The 16329-nt window shown below is 39.8% G+C and overlaps 1 protein-coding gene across 1 annotated transcript in view; it reads right to left on the bottom strand.

The window, feature by feature from the left end:
- Positions 1–3303: 3303 nt before the first annotated feature.
- Positions 3304–16329, bottom strand: part of sntb1 (syntrophin, basic 1) — a 38523-nt gene continuing 25497 nt past the window's right edge. Inside the window, exons 7-8 of the mRNA XM_085422271.1 lie at positions 8300–8529; positions 3304–6115 (exon numbers count right to left, since the gene is read on the bottom strand). Of these exons, the coding sequence (XP_085278397.1) occupies positions 6023–6115; positions 8300–8529 (323 nt within the window). The 3' untranslated portion in view covers positions 3304–6022. The remainder of the gene's footprint in view (positions 6116–8299; positions 8530–16329) is intronic.

The raw sequence follows: 16329 nt of genomic DNA on the forward strand, positions 1-16329 counted from the left end.
GCACTCAATAACTCATCACACACACACTCATCAGGATGTGAGATAGGAGCTCCTGTTGAGGTACTTCTTGGTAATGAAAGCATTTAGAATTCCACTGAGCACAATCCCATCCTTCACGTCGCACTTGAGGATCACCTTCAACAGTTCAATACATCCCCTTTGCAGGCCTTTGTGACATTATTGCATATAGCTCACAAAGAATGTGTAAAATACTACCATAGTCAATTCTTCAGCCTTCATGAAAACACACTGAGTGGCACTTTTAAAGCCACTTTACACCTGCTTAATCCTGGAATCATTACGTACTTATTGCTGCAGAGAGAACATGACTAAAATATGGAGAAATAAGACATTTTTTACTCAGGATTTCTGCCCAGTGCATATGAGATAGTCGGGACAGAGACTTAGGAGGTGCATTACAAGTGCTTTTTATGGTGGCATCATGTCTTAATCTACGTTGTAATTTTTATCTTTACTTTTAGAAAAAGTTTGAAGTTTTGATAGCAAATGAAATCCAGTACTGAGTCCTGAAGGGAAGCATCACACAAACACTAAACCAATCACCAATTAGAAACTTTCCATAAAATTTAAAGTTGTTAAACTTTTAGAAATTTTGAATCATGATGACTCTTATTATGGGAGCTTCTAGAGACAAAGCAGCAACGACAGTCAGCCCTGCCAGCTGTTTTATAGGACACCTGGAAAAAATTACTTGTAATTTGGAACAAAGTGTTTTCAAAGTAGACAACAAGGCTACTCTTGATCTGTTTTGGAGTCTATTAATAATAATAATAATAATAATAATAATAATAATAATAATAATAATAATAATAATAATAATGTCATCACCATTTGTTTCTATAAAATTAATATAGACGAGAGAACTACTTGAATGTCTTATCAACTATCAGGCTGGTTCCTTTCTGTCGTATTTTTCAGCAACAGAATTTTTTTGTGTGTCCCTTATTTCAGAAATAAAAATTTGCCATGGCATGTAAAAGCGTACCGGGTATGGCCACATCCATAAAATATGATTAGGTGGACCAGCGATCTCCATCTCGACCACTCTATTCAAGACAATGGGACGACTTGGTGGCTTCCACAAACCCGCTCACTTTGCATTTATTTGTTTATGAGAACACATTAATCTGTTGAAAGACATAATTACCCACTAATGACTGTATATTTCTAAGTAAAACATTATAATTTTCTATGAACTAAACTAAAAAGATGTCTGACTGTACCTTTAAAAAAGAGAAAATATTACTATGACATTTGAATGACTTTAAATGAATGCTAATTTTGCATTGTGCATGCAGTTAATGTAAACAAGGATTACTTTGCAAACACATTTGTCATATCAACTTAACGTTGTGATAATGCAATGTGGTTACCTTCAAGCGTTATCTGCAACTTAAATGCATAGTGTTTCAAGGGCACTGAATGTCTGGAGCCCCGTGCTGTAGTAAAGGCAACAAAGTGTAAACTGCACTGTGACATTCATGAAGCCACATGACAGATTTAGTGTACCTTCACTTGCAAACTTGGGTTATTCGTCTTTTTTTTTTTCTTTTTTTTTTACTATAGTAGTTAAATAATAATCAAATATTTTAGGTGAGTTTGTTCAGTTAGAGAATGTGCAAGTGGGTGTGTGTATGATAGAAAGGGCCCTGTCCAACACACACACACACACACACACACACACACACACACACACACACACACACACACACACAGGTTATCCCATGAATCGAAGTGAAACATACTGGCTATTCAAGTATTCTGCTGTCTGGATCACACCATTCGTAGTCTGTACCTCTGGACCATGACTTTTCAGCATTTCATGCCATTCAGCCAGACTCTACTTCTTTTATGTTACTAAAGTAAGGACCCGTATAAAAGTTTAAGTTTCCATCTAGACATTTCACCTCATAAATGTATGAGTCGATTATTGACTTTAGCCTTCTGCGTGCCTTCTTTTCTTCATCCTACATGCTCTGTTCTGTTCCTCCAGCAATTCTGATTCCAACTCACACAAAACATACAGCAGATTTACACTCTTGCATGCAGCCAAATGCAAATACATGCAAACACGCACACGTAAGCGACCCAGGACCTGTGAGGACCTGCCACAGTTGAGGAATGCAACAAGAGGCTCAGCCAAGAGAAAAGCTATTCATTCAGAGCCCCTTCACGCCCCCTCCACCCACACATGCATTAAAAACACACAAAAAAACAACTTTAGTGGAATGCAGTTGCATGCTGCTGAGAGAGGTATCCACTGTGTGCACAAAAACACAACTTTGGGCCGCTCTCACACACAAACAGACACACAGTTTATGACTGATTGCTAATTGATTTGGCACTTTGCCAAGCCCTTAAAATGAAAAGCTGAAAGCCTCACTCAATACGGTCCATTCTCTCACTCTCCCTCCGTGAGAAGGCTGGGCACACGCGAGCGTTCACGTTTCTGTGGTTCGGTGCGTGCGCAAAATTTCAGCACAAACGCCGTCGGTCCGTTTGTGTGCGTTTTCAGGTATTAAGCTTACCACAAACACAGCCTTGTGCGTGTCTCAGTGGGAAAGCTGACCTGTGGAGAAGTGATTTTCTTTCATATGATGCAACTATCTGCAGACGTTTGGTGTCCTGCTGAGAGTCTGACTTCTGAGCTCAATATCAGCTCGAACAGAAGGGGAACGCAAGGAGCTTTGGAGAGGTGGGAAAATTTACTGGCAAAGGATGTCGGCTAGTAAACAATGTTGAGAGTTATTACTTTGTTTCAGGTCACAACACGTCAACCTCGACAGAAACACGACGTGCCAGTCCAGTGTGTGGAGGAGGAAGAGAGAAAGGATGCTACCTCATCACCTAGGATTCAAGTAAACAGTGTCAAGAGTTATGGCCGCATTAAGTGCAACACACAACTCAACTGCTCCATGAATCCTATCTGCTGAAATAGCCAATAAAACACTTTCTAAGTAAAGCTGATCTGCCACCAATACACTGTAATTTAGCACGCTGCTATTCATCCCAACTCTCTGTTAAAGTAAAACTTGGTTTTCGCTGCACTGCAGAGAAAATATTTACAGGTAGCGTTGTGCTCAGCTTGAGCCCGAAGCTGAAGGAAGAGACAATTCGAGTGCTCCATCATAACATCATAAATAAAAATGAGCTGAAAGCCAATATTATCAACAGATTTAATTTACATTTTAACATGGCAGTAGTGTTGATTGGTCCTCAGTGTTAATGAGCAACGAGTAAATCACAAAGGAAGACAATGAAAACAAACTCATCATGTCACTGTTGTTAAATACATGATTTATGTGCACAGTTTGAATTAAAAACTAAGCTTTTCATTGTGAGTGACAGTACAGTAGCTGCCGAAGGCATCGGAGTATTCTACGTATCAAAGCATCCTTTAGTCAAAGAGCATCTCGCTGTTTGGCATTATCAGTAAGTGCTGGATTATCGAGGTGTTACAGTGTCTCTTTTACTATCAGTACAACAAAAATTTCTTCTACAGTGTAGTAAGATTACAATCACAGTGTGTGTGTGTGTGTGTGTGTGTGTGTGTGTGTGTGTGTGTGTAAATGACCACTGGAAATATTTCAGTGTGTTTACAATATAAAGAACGCAAACACAAAAATACCACTTTTAACAGCCATCATAGAAGTCACACTATTTCATGCTCACCCTGTGATCTCTGATTCACTTCTTTTATAATTCAAATATTTACTTTCTTCAGATGTTTAAAGGCACGAGAAAAGAGCCGGCAGCCAGCCTGTCAGAGACAGAGCGGCATACAGAGTTGATCTGCTGCATGACATCTAAAAGAATAATGAGCTGCGTGGCGGCTACAGGACTAAAGCAGGATTGAAGACCACGATAGCCAACTTGTTTTGGTTTTTCTCACAAATAATACAGGAAGTTTGGGGCAATATTTCATCGAACTTTAAGTTTCAGTACAAATACTGAGAATCACTTGAATTATACATGGCAGGTATTTTCGTGATCGGGTTGCAGTTTGTAAGCAGTTTATGATGTAGAGAGAGGTGTGCTGGGAAATTGTCAGCCCTGGAATTAAGACAAGAGGAGCAAAACAGCATCATCACGTCTGATCGGACTGGATACTCTTAGTGAGATTGTTTGAAATGATGAGAGGTATGCTGACTCAGTTTGTTAAAAAGATCTAAACGAGAAGGCTCACTCAGTCATCTAAACATAAGGCCACAGACCACAGCTTAGAGTGGAAAGAGGAAACAGCTACACTGGGTCTGTCCAAAGGTTCTAGAGCTGACTTATTAACACGTCATGTGTTTATTGTGTGAAAACATCAAGTTATTGTTTTACAGAGTTTGCTGTTATTAGTCAAGTTCTTAGCTGCAGTCTTTTTTAGACTAAATCCCCTTTACCACAAGGTCAATTTAGCAACTGGTAACATTTTCTCCAATGGCATTTTGTGGAAAAATATTTTTCCCTCAGAATAGGTAAATAAACTTTATTATGTAAGTTTAAGATTAACTGTTTTCAGGCAAAGTCTTTATTTTTCGACCAAGTTAGCCTCACTCTGTCCAAAGATAACAAAATCAACTTACTAGTAGAGTAAAGATTAAATGGGGAAGACAGAGCCAGACTAGCTGTTCATGCTGTGCTGGAATACTACTCGGAAAATTCAGGCAAAAACGTCTCACATAAATCCAAGAAAACTGCTCAAATAATGGTATCCTACTTTCTGAGTTACTAACATGAAGAAAAGGATGGCAGAAGAAAGTAAGCATTTAGCTAATGGTAAGAAACCTGTGGTTAGTGGTGCAAATTCATGCATTAAACATTATCTTTGGGGTTTAATATGTCATGCTGTTTCCACATCCTGACTTTTAGTTTGTATTTCTGAGCGAGGTCATCGGTGTGCGTTGGACAGCACTGTACTGAAAGGTACCAACCCACGGGCACACATGAAGGGCTCAAAAAGGTAGAGAAACTGAAAATGCGACTTCATAAGAGGTCACAGTTCTGGCAGAGCTTTTAAATGCGTTAGTAGTTCCTAATAAAGTGGTCGCAAGTGCTTATAGCAGTCATCTCTCAGCAGGAGCATCAATGAGCATATTTACCTAAAAGATTAAACTGCTTCTTTAAATTATCTGCTCAAAATAGATTTTCCAAAATACTCTACATGTCTTATTTAGCTGTAGTTCTGTCAGGGATAATTTAATCAAACGCATCCCTACGCCCTGAACGTAAAACTCCATGCATGTAACGCTAATTTAACTGTCAGATCGCTGTCAGCTCAAATACTGGGCCACCAGCTTATTGTGTGCGGTGTGTTAAAAGAATACAGTGACATTTTGAATCTGAATGAGCTGTCACACTGTGGGAATCCGAGCCGCAGACTGTGGCGACGAGCTCCGATGATGAATGCCGACACTGCTAGCGAGACATCTCAGGGGACGCTAATAAAGACAAATGCGCAAAGTTTTTCCACAGTGTGTCAAGTGTTTGTGGAAGAAAAATGACAAGTGAAATTCAGAATGTCCTTTCAGAGCTAATGGTAAATAAATTATTTAATTGGTAAATGGAAGGCAGTTTGCCTGGTATTTTGATTGAATGGAAAGTGAATTCATCCCAGGCCTGCTACACGTGGACAATCCTTCCAAATCCGAACGTGACAGCAATGCCCGATATTCTCCTTTCATATGTCCTTATGTCATCCTTCTGTATCTAGGCCAGTCTGAACTTTCCTCCGTGTTTCTTCAATCAACATTTCAGTCCATGCAGCCATTACAGAGAGTCTGTTAAGAGCACATTTTCACTTTGATCTCTTTCTTAATTTTTTTTTCTTAAAGATAGAGTTGGAGAATCCATACAGAGTTTGATTTCCAGATAGAGGCTACATTCGCTCAGCTCGGGTTTCCGACTGAAGGAGTTTGAGATGGTTTAACTGCATGCAGGCTGCAGATAGGCGGACAGACAAGGTGGAGTTCTGCTTTCAAAGAAGTTTACATGTCCCTTTGTGGAGACGCCATCAAGCTACCAGACCCAGGCGGGAGATCTTAGCAGAGAGGAAAGAGTGGAGGATGAAGACGATTGGCTTTGGACATGAGTGGAGGTCCAATTGCTATAAAAGGAAAAGAAAAACAACAGGATTAAAAATTCAAAAACACAGCTGGGATACAAATGAGAAACAATGATCTATGTATATTTAAAAAAAAACAAAAACAGAAAATGAATCTGCAAAGCACTTAAAACCAAAAGAAATATACTCAAAACTAACTGCACACAAATGGTTCTCCATGTGGCAAGTATTAGACGGCCCTAGCTGGTGCCAAGCACACACAAGTATGCACGCAAACACCACATCACTATGAACAAAGCTCTCTCATAGCCTGAATCAACAGTGGGTGATTTCACCGGTACTGTGACTCATATCCTGTTCCTGAGGTCAGTGGGTTGATTTAACCTAGAAATTCACACTAAAACTACTGTTTAGATGGTTAACTGTAACACTGCAGAAACAAGTGAAGCCAGAGCAGATCTACATGTAGCTACACTGTGATTGGACCATAAAGCTTGGCTTGATATTACACGCTTTCTGTATGTGCATCTGTGACAAAATTAGACAAGTTTAGATCCTGCTAAATTTACAGTACAGTACATACTGTGTGGGGGGAAAAAAAGACTCCTAGTTATCTCCTTTTTCAAACGATGAGCTAATGAGCCATCAGCCACATCCGCAAATGTCTTGGGATTCCTCTTATAAAGCCTATAGCTGTGCTGGGATTTCAGAAACACTATAGACACTAAAGCTGTTTCTGCTAAGGTAGTCAGCAGTGGGTTTTGATTCAAAGCGCCAAAGTCTTTGCTTATTTGCCATCAGCTTAAACGGAGCAGTCAAACGCTAGTGTATCCGACAGAAGTTCTACACAGAGCTGTATGTGGACTGTCACAGCAGATCGAGGTGTTGACATAAACATCCGTTTCCAATTTCTAAATCCCATAAGCCTGGGGAGTCTATATTGTTTCACCATCACTCTCTCTTCCAGCATACAGTAAATGACACGGCTTTATGAGTGATGCAAAGGCAATGTTGTTGCTCTGGGTAAACACTTTGTTTAAAGGCTGGGGAAAGGTACTCTACAGGCACATTAATAGTCACATAAAATCCAACCTAAACCACACTGATGCACACACTGGCTTGGGTTTGCACTCGGCTGTTTTCTGGTCCTGAATTACTCGAGGTTGGCCTCTGAAACATGAGCCACCTGGACATCTAATCAGTGAACTGCTAGGTGGTGTAAAACAGATTAAAACTCTTACAGTAAGTGACGGGCTATTTTTAAGGAAAACTCGTGTGCTCTTACCTTCAAAGACTTAAGTGTTCGTGCGAAGTTTATTTCATTTCAGATTTTTTGATTAAGTGCTGTAATTTACTTTCTGCTGTACCACATTCCTTCTTCCTGTTGCGCTTGCTTCTAGCGCAGCTCGTGTTCCTTAATTCCCAGAAGGCCTTGCGAAAGCCCCTGAGAGTGGGAATGAACCTATTCTGTTTACTGTGAGGTGTGTGTAACCACACCCATTTAAGCCTGATGCTTTTTACTCACCAGTATTTCTAAACGCTGACACAATTATACCACTTAAACACTTTTTAGGACATAGTGTCTTTTAAAATATGAATTACTGGAAAATCAAGCTGTAACTGAACCCTTTGGATTCAAGGAATCCACGGCAACTTCCTCGGGAAGATCCGAGTCAGCATTTTGGCCCGTGCCTTACCCACCTGTCAATAAAACAAGGTTTTTACAAACCTCTTCACTAAAATAAACACCACCTCTGAATCATGGTTAGAAATGTAACAGGTATGGTTTATAGTCAGGAAAATGTAAGAAATTATGTGTCATAATGTGTGTTTGTTTAAAGTTGATTTTGAACAGGCCTGGGAAACATCTGCAGAAACATCTGGGCTACTAAAGTAACTCCTCCTTTCAGTGACACTTTGTGGCTGCTGCACGCTTGACTTTCACAGCCTTAGAAACTCAAACTCATTCTTTTTATTAGATTGTGCCGACTCCAAGAACAAGACTTTATAGAAGTGCCGTTATGATATCTTTCAATTAAACTATGGTGTAGCTGAAAAACAAACAAAAAACCCTCACAAAAATACAATCACTACTATCAGTGTTCACCTCTTAGAAGAAACCGATTCTTATACATGAACATATTTTGTGAGGGTTTGTGTGTCTAAATGTGAAGTTAAAAATACAAAAAATGAACCAAAGAAAAAAAAAAAAAAAAAAAAACTCACAATTTCCCCTTCCTTCCCCCCAAAGTCGAGGAACAGCATGCGTACTCCGTCATCTGAAGACATCTTTAGTTTTTCAAAGGGGTAAGAGAGGAGAACTTGGGGCTTGCTAGTAGTGCGAGCTACTCTCTCCTCAAAGTCCTCCCCATCTTCTGCTTTCGGGTCAGCCAGCACAGAGAAGCCCCTCTCATAGTGGATCGCCAGCCGACACTCCTGACCCCGGTACAGACAACCTGGAAGACAAAGATTTTTGATTGTTAACAAGGTGCTCACGATGCTTGGCTTGGAGGTGGAAGAGTGAGGTCTAAAGGATACCTGCAGAGAGCAAGAGTAGAATAGCTAGTCTTAACATACAAGGGAAAATTTTTGTTTTTTTATGTGTAAAAACCATAAAATCCTTACAAAGTGTTGCTCACTGACAAAAGCTGTGTTTTGTTCACAGTCTATAACAACTGTGCCTGTGGAACCCAAAGTCCAACAAGAGACTGGAACATTAGCTATACTACATCCAAGAGAGGTACACTTCCTCTGAGTGAACTGGGATGGCTGATCTAAAAGAGCTTTTGCATATTCATGCCAGTAATATGGTTTATTAGTGCCGTTCGAGGGCTGGTTGTCAGTCCTGGCACGTTATAAACAACCCAAACCCTCGTATCTCTTGTATCTCATATCTGTTTACTTACTAAATGAAGTAGCAGCATTTCAGTGACACACTCTCCTTCTCATTCGGCTGAAAGCAGGGAGTGTAATTTCTCTATTTTACAACATTTCTCATCACTTTTCTCCCGCTCTTCCTCCTCTCGTCACAGCAGGTGTCTTAGCTGAAAGCTGAGTGTACTATCTTTATCAGCTCCTCCTGCTTTGCCTTGTCCCCGCACTGTGTGATCTAGGTGCATTTAGCCTTATTTTTCACTCCTTGACAGCAGAATACCTCCACTCCCTGCAGCAGACGTGAAGGCCGCAAGACGAAAACTTCATTTGCAGCACAAACTGTGCTCTCCTGACGATATCTGATCTACCAAGCAGCGTGTTTGTTTGACAAAGAGACGGTAAGAGAGAAGAGAGATGTTATCTTTCTATTGTTTGACCAAGATGTGTGTACAAGGATGGATGTTTGTATGTAGATACACACACACACACACACACACACACACACACACACACACACACACACGAGGCACTGTTTAAAAGCACTTTTAACATCGCAGGTGATTTTCAGCATTTCTAAACACACTAGTTTTCTTTACAAAGTATTAATTCTATTCTACTTGCACACAATAACAGAATAATTTCAGAAAATAACAAAAATGATCAGTGTCAATGTAAACCATAGCACAAACCACTGCTGTGCAATGATAAGCTTTAACTTTGTAGAGGTAGGCGATGGATATACAGAGATATCACAACATTTCCATGTGTCAAGAACTGGAGTGAGAAGTATCATCAACAAAGAGAGCCACACAGTGCAGAACAAGCCTGGTAGAGGCAAGAATCAAAGATCTCAAAAACTGAAAAGAAAACTAGTGAGAGATGTGTCTGAAGACCCCAGAACAACTGCCAAGACATGAGTGAATGACTTGGCTGAGTCTGGAATTGCCTCAAAGAAGAAAAATCCTGCAGAGGAATGAACTGCAAGCCTGCAGAGCAAGAAAAACTCCACTTCTGCAGAACAGACAACTTTAGGCAATATTATAGTATGCAAAGGATAACCTGGAGAAAATTATGGATACTGGAAGCGCAGGCTTTGGTTAGATGACACCAAACTAGAGTCTAGTTTGGCCAAAGAGATACTGCTTATGTTTGGAGAAAGAAGAGGTGCACGAGCTACAGAACACCGTCTCCACAGTGAAACACGGTCGTCTGAGTATTTTGTTGTGGGAATGCTTCTGTTCGTCTGGATCTCGGGGATCTTGTCAAGGTGGAAAAAATCTTTAAGAAAGACAGCTTTGTGAAGATTTTCAAAGAAAACCTCAAGTAGTCAGCAGCTAAACTAAGTCTGTGTCTTCTGTTTGTCTTTTAACATGAAAATAACCCAAAAACACACGTCACTTCACGTCCTGGTGAATAACGACCTCCAGTAAACCACATTGTTGCTCTTTAGGGTTTAGTAGTTGTTAGCTTGTCGTTAAACTGAAAGAGACACATAATGTCTAATTAACTATGTTGGCAGTTAAACCTTCCTAATCAGACTACCATGTTTCAGTTTATCTAAAAAAACAAAAAAACAACAACAACAACTAAGAGAGGACGGTTAGCAAATGTGACTTGACTTCCTGTGAGTTTTATTTCCCCCATACAGGGTAATTTGCAGTGCACAAGAATGTAATTAAACACAGAAATGCATTCTACATTCATTTTGATTTTGCTCTTTTCAAGCATATTTCAGTGTGGGTCAGCAGAAAGGCAAAAAAGAAACTTTAATTTCACTCTGGAATGTCTTATTCTAGATTACAAACAGCGGGAGCTGTCAGCTGTAAAACAAGCGTGGAACAAAATGCTACACGAATGTGCTCAATTAGCACTTCATCATACTCGTTACAAAGCAAAAGTAGGAGCACAAACTGCAGGTGCACAGAGATTAAAAGCTGCAGGTTTGGGTCAAGTTATAGGGAGCGCATAAAAGTGATAAACGTGGCACAGCTTTAGTTAAGACACAAAACTAAAGCCAGATTTACATTAGCTGAGTGCTGTTACAGCCAATGACATTCATGCAGGTGTACAGCATTATCAGTGTTGCTGGCTTAATATTAATGCTCAAGTATCTGCTTTTTTTTTTTTAGTTAAACAGGCGGAAACTTGTTGACACCTGTAATCTTTGAAAATCCTTCAAACACTCCAAGCTTACTGTACACCTCACGCTATGAACAGCTACGTTTCTTGAGACGACCACCTCAGTTTGAACTTCTTTGAACTCTTGACAAACAAAACCAAAAAACACTGACATAAAAGTTGGAGAGCAATGTGAACAACATGGTGACAAATATAAAGTATCTGGCAGTGTTTGAGTATTTTTAACCTCCTAAGACCTGAACTCTTCCACGACATGCATTTTTAATTTCTCTTTGATATTTGGGCTGATTGGGAGCTGATGAATGTAAAAACAAAGAATTACCAGATTTATTTATTTTTTTTACCTAATTTTTGTTTCTAAGAAAAATGAGAGCCACATATGAGGATATTTGTTTAAACATTTGATAGAACAGTAGCAGTATAATGTCCTCGTAAGTGGATATCAGGCCCTTGTAGAGAAAAATTGACTATTTTGGTATAAATAACCCAAAATGTGATGTCCACATATGTGGACGCCAGGTCCTAGGAGGTGAAAGGTCTTTTGTCCACTTTTGTCTGATCTCCATTTGCATTTATAACAAATTGAAATATATGCAACTTTATGTTAATGTTGTTAAATGTAGCACAAAAGAGACTCAAATTACATTCAAGTAAATAAAGCAATAAATTAATCTCTTTCCTACTTATTGCCTGTGATACTCAAACAACAACCTGTGTGATGACTACGCTTCAGGAAGTAATGTTGATATGGAGAGCAGTCTGATTCAAATAGAAGCTGAGCCACACACATACAGTCAAATAGAGGATAATATCCTGTTTTAACCCCCGATGAAAAATGAGTCTCATAACGTGTAATATTTTTCTAACGATGTATAAACAATGTGACGGGAACAGCGTGTTCCTAATGGTATAAATGGCGCTGCAAATGAAACAAAGAGTGGCGGTCTTTGTTGTGTTCAGGAGAGAATATTAGACCTGAAAGTCTTCTACCTGAGAACATTGTTCTGTGGAGAAAGTTCCCACAAGAATACACACACAGAGGGAGAAAGAGGCTTTTCAGGCAGCAACAAAAGCCCTTCTTTCTGCCTGATGGTGAGTGGAAGAGACAGAAGGAGGGGCAGAAAGTGATAACACTGGGAGCCAGAGAGGAGCCAAATGAATCAGGGAAAGAGGGGTCAGAGAAAAAAAAAAAAGGAGGGAGACACTAAGTGTGTTACAAACACCAACAAGTGGAAATTCTAAAAGATTATTAGGAGACAAAAAGTTGCATTCAGTATTATTTGTCTTGTAACTTGTAACTCATTAGGAGGAGGCAGAGTACCTCATATTTTGAAACTGCAACCCACAGCTCCGGTCTTCAAGTGTCGCAGCAGGTTAATAGGTTAATTTCCCACAGCCCCTGAGATAAAATTGCTTTTTAAAGTCCTCTAAGTCATTAAGAGGTTTACCTGTTCATTAAGGAGACTGTATCGACCTCCAAGACAATTCGGCAGGTTCTGCAGCTGTCACTTCAACGACAACATTAAAGAGAAGCTTGAAAAGGAGGACGTGGGGATTGCTGACTTTAAACAGCTAATGGTTTGAAGCTGAGAGTAAAGTTTGCTTGACTTTGGAAAACACAGTTGAGAAAGCGGTCTCGCTACAAGACCCATGTAAAACGGCATTAGGCAAATCACACATGCTAATTAGCGTGCATTACAGGAAGGAAGGCGGAGAGCTTTCAGTTATTGATTTTGATTAACACTGGTGAAAAGCATGCAGATGTCGGAAGGCAGGGAGAGAGGATTTACGGTAGACATGAGTAAGGTTTAAACTATTCATATATTATGCCATGATATGCACCACAGAACATCGTGGCAGTGACTTCTTCCGCTAATTGCTTAAAATACCAGAATAACCTCGAGAAGGTTTAAGTCACCTTGGATAATAATAATAAAGGGAATGACAGCAGGCCGAGAGCTCACAAAATTTGATTTCAAATACGCCTTTAAAGCCCCTCAAGAACGGCCTTCTGCCCGATGAGTGATTGAAAGTTAATCCATCTTCAGAGCAAATCTTTATTATAGGATCTGACAGTGAATAAACTATAAGGATGATTTAGAATATAACACAGACGAAAAGCAGACAAGGTCAGTACAATGAATCCTCAAGTGGCAACCGCTGACACATGAGCAAATGCACTGAGGAATGTGCATCAGTCCATTCTAGAAAAAAGGTTAGGTATAGGGAGCAATGGAGATTCAAAACCCCGTGTCACCAACTTATTACCCAAAAGAATATTAAAGTATAGTCAAAAAATTAATCAAAGAAATCTATTACAATAAACATTTGTAGCAGTGGTAATAGCATGGTTCAGTAGACCTGTTAGTTGGACGAAAGTGATAAATACCCCATCCACACACAAATGTTAAATGGTCTGCAAAGGAATAAATTTGTATATTTATTGCCGTTCCCAAAAGATGGCGCCTCCCGACCTGACCTCTACAGTCAACATGAGTTTTAAAAACATGAGCTGTGAGTAAAATCTCAACAACTCTTGGCTGGATCGTTGTTATATTCATCAGATTTTAGAACTTTAGTGAATCACTTGCATTTAATCTGTTGTTTTCCATCAGGTTGCTTTATTAATTTAAAAGACCTGTAAAACTAACACCCTAAGCGGTTCCTCTCTGCTTAGTGCTAAGGAGAAAACGTTAACATTTTAATATGCTAAATGATCATGGAAGGGTTCAGACCAGTATTAAAAGGGTTGGCACCCCTTTGCTTTACACATACACACATCACTGCCACACATCCCTGAAGTCTGCTCAGCAGATTACTGGTCCTGGTTGGCCCGAGGTCCAAGTTAAAGCATAGCAGAGACTGGGACTGGGATTTAAAATGCTCACAAATTGTGAATCTCCTTCCTCTACTAATCAGGAAACATCAGAAAAACATTTTCAAAACCACTTTTTGTTGCTTGGTTTTTAACCCCACCAGTCAGCTGCATGTCTTTGGACTGTGTGGGTAACCGAGAGAGAACCCACACAGACACAGGAAGAACATGCAAAATGGTGAGTGGTGAGTGGTTATCAGTCTCTTTGCTTTAGCCCTGACACAAGACTGGCTACCTGTCCTAGGTTGACCCCGCCTCTCAAGCTGGAATGTAACACTCTCAACCCCAAATTAGATAAGGAGAAGAAAATGTATCGATGGGTTTTTAAAACCCAACTGAGTTTTTCTTACTGCTAGCACTACTAGCATATAAACAGTCTTTACAGATGTTGTGCATGCAGATGTTTTAGCAAATAAAGCAGCTGTCAAAAAAAAGTCAAGCAGCAAACAGCAGGGAGACTTAGCTAGAGTCAAAGCAGCTCTCTGGTTTCCTGAGGATTATTAAGAGACAGATGCCTGAAAAGAGAATGAAAAGAAGCACGACTCCAGATGAATTTGAACGTTTCTCAGTCTGCTGGGTGTTTAAGTTGGTCATATCAATTTGAATGATGATAATATGTTGTTGCTGTTTTCATAGAATTTTTTTCAGCTACCCCTGAGTGGCCAAAAATAGTTACAGCAGACTCTAAAGGCCCTGCATGACCGCACATGTGTTTTCACTCATCTTGGTAGAATCAACCTCTGCTCAGATTGGAGGTGGGCAAAGCTATGCCGAGCAATATAGGACTATGCACCCACACACCCCTATGAAGTCTTTTGGTCATCCAGTAGACAAGTAAAAGAAATTACCTGTGTGGCTGTATCGTGGCTGTGGCCTTTGATTTCTTTCTTTCATTGCTGCGTTTAGAGCAACAGATCATTTATGTTGAGCAACGCGCGTCAGTCTAGACAACGTTTAGTCATGGGATTAAAGAAAATGTGCTGATTGCGTTCACATTTCACAGCTAACTGCCATGACAAACAAAATCATACTTTTACAATGCAGCTTAGAGGTTTTAAATTAAGTTTCACAGACGTGAATAAAGTCGTGCTACGCTAATCACAGCGTGACATGTGTGGAGACGCATTTTTAGGAACGTTTTAACAAGAGCTTGGCGATAAATGCTCCAGAAACTACACTGACAACGAGGACACAATGACGGTGATGGTCACCGCTCAAGTCGGAATAAAGTCTGTTTCGTGATTGGCTAGAATCTGAAGAGAAAGTTAGTTTGGCAACGTGAGAAGGGGCACCCAAGGGAGAAGTGGAGGTCCCAGGGCATTCTGTGCTTTGGGAGAGGGAGGGGTGGTATTCTGCTGAAATTCCCGGGACGACCAGTGCTCACTGCTAAATAACACACACACACACACACACACACACACACACACACACACACACACACACACACACAAACAAGCCCGTTCAGCTATCTTAGTGAGGACCTTCATCGACATAATGGTTTCCCTAGCCCCTTACCCTAACCATTAAAAATGAATGTGGTTCTCACTAGAGATGGCACGATACCACTTTTTTATGTCCGATACCGATATCATAAATTTGGATATCTGCCGATACCGATATGAATCCGATAGTGTTTTTTTAATCAACAAAAGTGTTTTTTAAAATATCTTGCTGCATTTTGCAAGTTCATACTCAAGTTTAAAACAACAACTACACTAAAGCTATTCTGTTATACCTGTATGCAAAAAAAAATATTTCATAGTTCAGCAATACTGATCAATCTAATAAACTTAAACCTACACCATCCTCCCTATTCTGGTATTTTAAAGAGTACTTAGCATAAATATTAAGCAACCTAACTAATAGGGTTCCAACTCCCAGCAACAACAAAAATAAATAAATAAAAAATAGGGAACCACCCCTCACGCTCCACCTCATGATGCTTAATCGACGTAATCAACCTTAATTTGATGCAGTGTGAAAAAAAATGCACAGAAATCAATTATTTTTCAAGAAATATTAAATAGATTCAACATCTTTCTTCAACAAAATTGCAGACTGCACAGATAGTACCTTCCCAGAGGAAAAAGTACTATAGCTTACTAGGGTATATTAGACTTAACAGTTACTATATGCAGTAATGGACTTCTATTCCTTTTACATCAAATTAAAACTTTGGGTGTCAGATAATTATTTATTAAAAGCTCGACATTTTAAATGAGAATAAGAAAGAAAAGTATGTCTTTGTGCCCCCTTTTCCCTGTTAATGCCCTATCGGCCCCCCTGGCTAAACTTTGCTAGATCCGCCCCTGCACAGTTACCAGCCGTCAGCTACGTAGAAAAAGATCCTCGAGTAGAAAGTAATAAT

The sequence above is a fragment of the Rhamphochromis longiceps genome, linkage group LG11, assembly GCF_057381845.1.
Source record: "Rhamphochromis longiceps isolate RC_006_pf linkage group LG11, R_longiceps_female_GT1.1, whole genome shotgun sequence".
Lineage (NCBI taxonomy): Eukaryota > Metazoa > Chordata > Actinopteri > Cichliformes > Cichlidae > Rhamphochromis > Rhamphochromis longiceps.